The following is a 9141-nucleotide window of genomic DNA, read 5'->3' on the forward strand; positions in this document are numbered from 1 at the left end:
TAGAACTTTCTGAGAAGCAGGTTTGACATGAATCCATTACAAAACCATGGAAATATGTCAGTGACAGAGCATAAAATGTCAATTTTATAAAGTGGAGTTCTGAAAAGTTGCACTTTCCCACAGTGCAGCCATTACACTAAAAAACTGAATGATCTTTGCATTTATGCAAATGCGAAAATTCCATCATAAATCTCACAGAAATGCCTGTTGCAACATGATCTGGCCCTCTGGGATTCCCTTTGAACACGTCTTATGTTGAAAAAAAGCACTTTTGCGGCTAACACATTATGCAGGCTCACTGACAAAACAAGACATAACAACATTTATTAGTTCAGCTCAACAGAAGCTGGATCCCTATGAGCTTCTGTCAAAGGTCATATGTGATAGATTGATACTACTAACTATAAACCTTACATCTTTTTTTTTTCATTAAAATATCCAAGAGGCTGAGTGCTGTAATATATTTGAAAGTTGACTCCCATATCTTGCGTAATATCACATTAGAAATAAAACAAAAAACAATTTCATTAAGATTATTAACTAATAATTACACATGTTAACATTTATTTGGGTTCATTTTACATTATCTTCTGATTAAATAAAAACATACCAATAGTGGTAGTGACGAAAATGAACATGTAAAGAATATTTCCATGGTACATCATGTTGAAGTAATATGAGCATTAGCTCCGTGAGAAATAAACAACTGCACTTTCTAATTTCAAAATCATCTCATGAATTAAGCTTTAAAAATGATTTGTGAAAAAACAAGTCTTTGCACTGAATCTGTAACTCAGCAAATGTCCACAAGGGGGAGCTTTTCTCTCCTATAAAATCAGATGAGGGTATGTCAGCACAAGTCTTGGTTTGTTTCACAGTTTTCCAGTTTGTTGGGCCCATCAGTCCTGGATCCAGAAGAGATACCTCACTCATTTGGAATATCAATGACCAGCTCCGCCTCGTCGCCCTCCCCTCGATCAGTGTCCGCTCTGTCGCTGTCCGCGTCACTGTCTCGCTCCTCCTCGGCCACGTCTCCGCTCAGCATTTGTCGGGGCACCCAGCTGAAGGGCCCGCCGGCAGCCGGAGAGGACCCAGGGGCGGAGGAGTAATTAGGAGTCATAGGAGCAACAACCTGCCCACGACAAGACGATATACAGAGAATATAGTTTATATCACAGTGTGCAAAATGTTCTCTCTTGGACAGGAAACAGTTATTAACCTGTTTTAACCTTTATTCTAATACAGTGGTTTGAAATCTTATACGCCTTATTTGATCAAAAACGGAAAAAACTGACTTAAATATGGAAAAGTTAGATAAGATACAATGCATAACAGAAAAATGTAGATGGACAAATTCTGTTGTGAAGCCTCTCCGACTCTCACCTTCCCAGCAGGTTCCTTCTTCGCTTTGGGTGTTTTTGTTTTTCTCTCTTTCTTCACTCGATCAGATGGTGGAGCCAAATACTCGGGTGGAAATGGCATCTACAATTCATTCATGAACATCCCAGTGGCCAAATGATGACAAACAAAATATGCATAAAAGAACACACAAGAATGTATAAATGTAAAATGCTCTATGTATGACAGTGAAAACATCAAAATAAGGAATTAAAATATGAAGAGATGAAGGTGAAATGCTCATGTCTACATGAACCGTTCAAAAAGACAGACTTACGGTGTTTAGATAGGATCCAGAGCCTGAGGACTGTAGAGGATTCATACAGGTTCGTGACAGCAGTGACAGGTGGGAGGACGATGACGATGGAAGACATGCTCCAGGACTACTTCTGCGCCTAGGGAGAGAAACTTGCCTAGTCAGGAAAACTGCAGAAAAATATTTATATTTAAAAGTATATTAACACACAGCCCTTGTTTGAAAGCTCTCCAGTCTTTTCACACATTTCTTAACAACATGTGTGAAAAGACTATTGTTCAAGCTGCTTGGACAACCATTTTAAAATGATCAAGGCAATCTATTTTCCATCTCAAGTAAGAGTAATTATGCTTTGCAGTTGATTAACACCTGAACAAAAGCTTCAGGACATAAACCTAATTAATATAATATCCATTATGTACTGTGCAGTCTCTTCCACTTACTTTTTGACCATTTCTCGTTCTCTTTCTCTAGGTGCTTCCCCTTCACTGTTTTCTGAAGAAACTGTTGCTTCTGAATCTATCAACAAGAAATGTCTTGTAAAGCAGCACATATAAAAACAAGCCATAGGCTACAGCACAAAATACTTTTATATGGTATATACCTGAAGAATCTTCGTCTACTCTCTCATACTGAAGTAGTCTATCCAACAGGAAACTGAAAGCAAAATACAAACACATTCAAATAAATACAGAAAATAATGGGAAAGATTTTTCCTTTTCAATGAACACCTTTTGTCCCTGGAAACCTTCAGTAGCTTTCTCTGTGCTCTCCTTAACTCCTCCTGAAAACATTCCTGTTCCTGTAAACGAAATACAAAATGTTAGAAGCGTGGCATTGAAACATAACACAAATATAGTATGGCTGAAATACTTACATAAACAAGGAATTTTAATTTCCGTTTGAGATTTTTGTACTTTCGCTTATAATCGACTTCGGTGTCCGCCTGACCGTTCATTTCTGTTTCCGCAGTAAACAAAATATAGTTTTAATTGCAATACAAGACAAAAGGCATTATTATTTCGCGTGTGCTGCTAGTTAGCTGTTAGCATATCAGCTTATAATTGCTCGTATTGGAGAGATACTACACTTCTTGGATACTTAAAAACACGTGCAATTGAACACAAAGCTCGTTTACAACAAAGCATGACAGTTTCTTTTCAAATTATATGTACAGCAAATACAAAAGATAACATTACCTCTCGTTTCAGTGTGCCTGTGCGACATGCTTCCTGTTTACACGCGTGACGTATAATTTCTGCGCCGCAAAAAAAATATATTTGAGGAATACTTCAATGTTTACGGGGCTATGAGTTCATATAGGAGAGAAACCGTTCAATATCTATTCTGTTAGAAACTTCACAGCTGTTAATGTTTAGTGAGTGATTCATTCAACGGTAGGCTACACGGGAGAAAAAAGTCACGTGGGTGAAAGATCATACAGCTGTCCGGGGCATTCAGGTGAACCTTTCAGCTGTTCGTTCTGCACAGGTACATCTCCAGTCACACACGAGGACCAACCACGCAGTTAAAATAACATTCTAAATGACTTTGTTATACAAGTTACTTTTCTGTTATGCTGCCAAGTATTTAACATAATTCTGTGACTTTCTGGGTGGAATCTTTTTTTAAATAAAGACCTGCACAGATACAGATTCATCACTTTTCTATTTTCCTTCTGGTTTAATTAACCCCAATGAAAATGTTGATATTTAACATTATACTGTTTGTTTTTTCTCTCAATTTAAAAGTTTTGGCTGCACTTATTAAAAACTTGAAATAATTATATTCAAGTTTATTTTGTATCAAAAAAGGGTGGAGCTATATATAGCACACTCTTTTATTAGTCTGTCGCCCCATATCATCAGATTTGATGTTTCACTAATTCACTACATTGTCTCTTCTTCACCCCTTGATTAGACTCAAGACTTTATTTATTTTATTTATTTTATTACAAAATAAATGTTCTTAATAATCTGTCCCAATTTTGAAAAGTGAAAAAAGTTATATTTTTCTTTGTTGAATGTTTTGGATACTTCGATTATTTTAATAAAAGTAGTTAAATAAAAATAATACACTCATGTTACAGCCACTGCTTTGCAGTCTTTAGTGAGTTGGTGTACTCTCTCAGCTCAGCCCAATCCATGCCAGGAGTCAGGCTATGAATTATAAATGAGAGGACCATTGCAGAGAAGAGTAATGCTTTAGTGACTGTTCAAAAGCCTAACCTTGTGTGTCCTTAAGTGCAGGAACATACATTTAATGGTATTAAAGAATGTATATAGTTCTGGTAGATGGTGTATATAGGTTTTATAAGAGAAAGGAGCAGAGCTAGACGATGAAATGCTGATCCAGACTCCTGGGTGAGAGGCGGAGAAACGCTGACTGTACATTCAGAAATAGTGCTTAACTGTGACATACGAACCTCAGCAGCGCAGACAGTATCCCTTAGTCCTCGACCAAGGAAATTACAGCATCTATATTGAATTTTGCAGTAATGATTCTTGCAATTTCTATGTTTTTTCATAACATTTTATTACATTACAAAATCAGGACCATAGCAAAGACCATAGTAAGGAGGGTAGCCGTAAAGTGTCAATTGTATGACCTTGATGCTTTTGTGATGTATTGCAGGCCTATTGTACCAAATCCTACTGGCCCAGATGGTTAATAGCTATTGGTAATTCAAGTTTTGGTAGACAGGACAATACTGCTAAGAGAAAGAAGTCTTGCTGCCTTCGACAAAGCCTCCCATTAGCCTTTCAGTCATTGTCTGTCTCGACTGGCCCATTCCCTTAATGAGTCCATATATTCTCAAGTCGTCCTGTGGAACTTACCCCTCCTCGTCAATACCCTGTCTCCTGTTAATTTTCTCCTTGAATCTATGTCCTTGGCACTTGACTAGTCTTACTGTACCATAAATCTGTTGTTTATTATGGCAATAGTTCCACTTATATGACCAGATGTCCCGCCATAAGCTCAAATCCATGTCCCACTAATTGAAAGGTTTGTCACCATGTCAAAATGTTATTTATCTGCAGACATTGACTGATTGATTTATTGATTCCAGTGACATGATGGCAATAAATCTGTGCAATTTATCGTCACATTGCAAATCCCACATGGTCCACTATGATTAGGTCACCCACCCCATTGTTTCAATCTGAAGAGTGACTCGGCATCCTTCTTGTTTACGCCGCTGATGTTAATTAGAACTGCTTTTATTGATGCTGACTAAAGAACTGACTATTTCCTGTGTCTGTTGTCGTGTTAATAGGTTCATGTGAGAAAATTATTCCACTTAGAGTATTGTTAATTTGCACCGACCAAAGTGATAGCCTAAGCTTTGCGGCAAATCCATAAACCAGCTCTAAACAACTGCAAAAAATCATTTCCAAGACAAAATAGATTTCTTGGGATGCTATGATGTCACAAAGCGATTCTCTGCTGCCTCTTTATTGGCACTTATTTGATCTACCGTAGGCATTGATTGGCTGAACGCTTGACATGCTGGCTCTTGAAATGTAAAGATCAATTTCTCATTTAAATGTAGAGGGACAGAGGGCCATCGGGACTTACTCAGCAGATTGGACCAGACAGCTTCTCTCTGCACTCTGTTAGGCTTTAGATAATAAACACTCGAGACTCCACACCTTTGTGCAGCAGTGGAATGAAGACAGATGTTTGCAGTCGTTTTCTAACCAGATCACAGCCTGCCTTGACTGACAGTATCTAATGGTGTAACAACAACAGTTAAAAGGGTGGCAGTGTGGCTTAGTGGTTAGCACTCTCATGTTGTGGGAAGCAGCTCCTGAGTGTTACTCCCAGACCCACTGGGGCACTTCTCTGTGATGTCAGCATGCTCTTCTCGCTGTATCTGGTTTAGGGCGGCTCAAAATAATGTTTATTTTGTTGTTTTTTGTGGAAATTCAACCTGTTGGTGGCAAGTCCTCCAGAACCATCACACTAAACACGGGGGCTCCCCAAGGCTGTGTGCTGAGCCCCCTCCTGTTCACTCTGCTGACCCATGACTGCACTCCAAAGTACGACTCAAACCTCTTCATCAAGTTTGCAGACGACACAACAGTGGTGGGTCTCATCAGCAACAGAGGCGAGTCAAACTGCAGGAGTGAGGTGAGCAGTCTGGCCACATGGTGCACACAGAGCAATCTCTCTCTAAATGTGGAGAAGACAAAAGAGATTGTTCTGGACTTTCGAACGGCGCAGGTCCAGCATGCTCCTCTAACAGTCAACGGTGCTGCTGTGGAGAGGGTGACCAGCACTAAGTTCCTGGGTGTGCACATCACAGAGAAGCTCTCCTGGACCATTCACACTACATCACTGGTCAAGAAAAGTAATCATCGTCTCTACTTTCTCCGCAAGTTGAGAAGAACTTGAGAAGTCCCAGCCTCAGTTATGTCCAACTTCTACAGAGGGACTATAGAGAGCATCCTGACCAGCTCCATCACTGTGTGACACGGCGCCAGCACTGCCTCCTGCCGAAGGAGCCACACAGCCAGCACATCGTGAGAGCAGCGGAGAAGATCTGTGCAGCCCCTCTCCCCTCTATTAAGGACATGTACTCCACCCATCTCACCCGCAAAGCCATCAAAATGGCCAGGGACACTTCGCACCCATTGCACAGTCTCTTCAAGGTTATGTCTTCAGGGAGAAGACTGCGGAATCTACGGGTCAGTTCCAGTCGACTGAGTAACAGTTTTGTACACAGGGCCATTGGGAAGCTGAAACTGGAGCACCTACAGGAAACCTTCAGACACAAGGAGAATGTGAAAACTCCACACAGATAGGTCTCATACAGACAGGACTTTCTTGCTGTGAGGAGTATATACTGATCGGTTTGAGCACATATTCCAGGTTTAAGAACAAGTAAAATAGCAACAACACAGAAGTCAATGTCATAAATGGTTTATTCCTACAGCAGTTTTACTATACAGTAGATATGAAATGAAAGAAAAACATTTCAATACAAAACATTTGCATTTAGAGTGTAACAAAAAGGTCTACAGGCGTAAACAGAAGGCCGACGGGACGCACACTGTGCAAAAAGTGCCACCGTTAACATTAGTGCTTTCATTCAGTGAAACTCCAAAGCTGTGAATGAAGGGATCCATCTGTACCACATCGAAACATTTCAGCGCACTGACACACTCCTCAGAGCTGCTGGTAAGATGTCAAACCAAAGGGCTTTCTTTTACCTACTCGGGATCCAATGGAGGACAGTAAATTCTATCTGGGAATTTACCCCCATCATTTTGCCAAATGTATGGCCTGGTTTATGGTTTCTGTAATTGCTGTGTCTGAAAGAAAAACTGACACAAAGTCCAGTGTTTTCTCTGTCGCACAAATGAACTAAGGTGAAACTTATCGCCATAGTATCACATCATTATTGGGTTAGTTAAACAGGCACGACTGTTGCCAGTTCAAAGGATTCAATCACGAACATCCAATGATGGGAAAAACATTGAATTTTCTGATTGGAGATTTGTTCCAAAAACGGTGCACAGCCCCCGCCATTTAATATGATCTACTTAGATGGAATAATCATGTTAATATGATTACACTATCAGATCCACATACTTGTAATCTACTGTGGTATAGAATGACATTTCTTATGAAACCATTTCTTAAAGGTCCTATACCTGATTATTTTGAAAATAAAATAAGGAGTGCATAAATTCAGTGATTCCCAAAGTGGGTCCGGGCCCCCTGTGCCCCACAGGCACTCAGAGGCACTCCAGTGGGGCCCCAAAGCTTGTCTACAAAACAAAATCAGCTTGAGAGGAAAAATACATTTATTTGGACAAATGTACCACTTTAAACCAGTATTTAGCAAATGTAGTCAATGCCAGATGTTGCTTTTGATATAATGTAAGTGGTAAAATAATAACAAATTCCTTTGAAAAGAGTAAATTATTATGATTTGGAGATTTTTGGATCGATAAGGGGGCAGCGATGTCCCGGCTTTTGGGAATGGCTGCTTTACAGGATGAGTTTATAAGCTCATTTCACAACTCTTAAGGAGCCACACAGTCCCAGTAATGTACACTACAGCGATTAGCCTGCTAGTTCACAATCATCAAAAAGGTATAGGACGTTTAAGAAATTAACAATTGTCGCAAAAAGCCCAGGAGGTTTGACCTTGTCAAGTCTTGCTGCCTTCCCAAAGGGCACCTTTGAATCCTTCTTCACATCCAGACATATTATCAAACATTTCATAAAATAAACCCTTTCAATAACTTGCATAACTTCTAATCCTTCCTGATCACATAACTCAGCAAGGGGTGCAAACTGCAGCCTACCTGGCAAAAACAAGGTGCAATTAGTGTCGACTACAGTGACAGACATGAAGCTTTCTCTAACGTTTGAGGCACTAAAAAAAGTATCACTCAAATACCTCACAATACAGCTGACAACTCGCGCGGGGTTTTAGCACATTCACGCTCACGACAAACACAGCGAGAGGCGTTAAGCATTAGGGAAGTAACAAGAACCAATCGGAGACGTCTCACTGTACTGTCACGGACTGCCACATGTCTGATTGCAAGTACATGATGTCTAGAAATGTATTGTTCTGTGGCTGAAGGTCTCATGTTCAGCATTCTGGTGGCACAGAGGTGAGAGAAATTGATTGTACGAGTCCAATGATGCTGCCTGGTCTTTTAAAAAGAGCAGAGGGGCAACACCTCATGACATCAGAAGGTGGAAGTTGCCGATGTTTTGAGGAGATGCATGGTTACTCAAAACTTAACAGCCAACAGCGATACAATACAAAACGCCTCATCCGGGCATGTGAAAAAGTAGCATTTCTGATTATATTTAAAGCTTCCCCACAATATCGCAGTAAATATCGTATTGTGCGGTGACTACGGTGAGATTTGGACATTGTTACATCCCCCGGTTAAGCAGGCACATGGATACTTTGCACTCGGAGATGAAGCTCGGTAATACAGCTCTGCACAAGCGGTGTTTACATCAGCAACAGGCTACACACACACACACACACACACACACACACAGGTAAATCACACTCACTTTGAAACGCACGGAGCAGCCACATTTAATTACAGCAATGACGACACAACAGCCCTCTGTCGGGACGCGGGACACAGTCAGGAGGACGCGCTATGGGCATGCTGCGACTGACGACATGTAAAAACCGCAGGTCGTGAGTAGGGCTGCACAACGTGTCACAGAATCGTTGTTACCGCGGTTACCGTATCGCGCACAACTATACATGTTCCTCCAAATGAAAGAGATTTACTTTTTTATTCACCACAGTCTAAAATGTATGTGTTTTGGCTTCACTTGTTCAAAAAGGTCTTCTTGTTGGGCATTTACTTACTAATTTACACTTTTGCCACATATTGTGCACCCCTAGTCACGAGTATCTTCAGAAAAGTATGTGGACCAATCAAAACATGAGCTTGTTGCTTTTTGTTTGGTGCTGAAAATAGTTAATGTTCGAT

General features: G+C 40.4%; 1 protein-coding gene across 2 annotated transcripts; it reads right to left on the reverse strand.

The window, feature by feature from the left end:
• Positions 1–619: 619 nt before the first annotated feature.
• On the reverse strand, positions 620–2911 carry ino80e (INO80 complex subunit E). Of its 2 annotated transcripts, XM_079561267.1 has the most exons (8): positions 2854–2911; positions 2532–2614; positions 2386–2456; positions 2259–2311; positions 2098–2173; positions 1676–1793; positions 1384–1482; positions 620–1132 (listed from the first exon to the last, which is right to left on the reverse strand). In XM_079561267.1, the coding sequence occupies exons 1-8, from the start codon at positions 2879–2881 to the stop codon at positions 926–928; spliced, it is 735 nt and encodes a 244-aa protein (XP_079417393.1). In that variant the 5' UTR covers positions 2882–2911; the 3' UTR covers positions 620–925. The 2 variants fall into 2 exon arrangements, with proteins under 2 accessions (XP_079417393.1, XP_079417394.1); XM_079561268.1 differs by lacking the exon at positions 1384–1482 and having other exon boundaries at positions 622–1132.
• Positions 2912–9141: the final 6230 nt, after the last annotated feature.

The sequence above is a fragment of the Gobius niger genome (genome assembly GCF_951799975.1).
Source record: "Gobius niger genome assembly, chromosome: 8".
Taxonomy (NCBI): domain Eukaryota; kingdom Metazoa; phylum Chordata; class Actinopteri; order Gobiiformes; family Gobiidae; genus Gobius; species Gobius niger.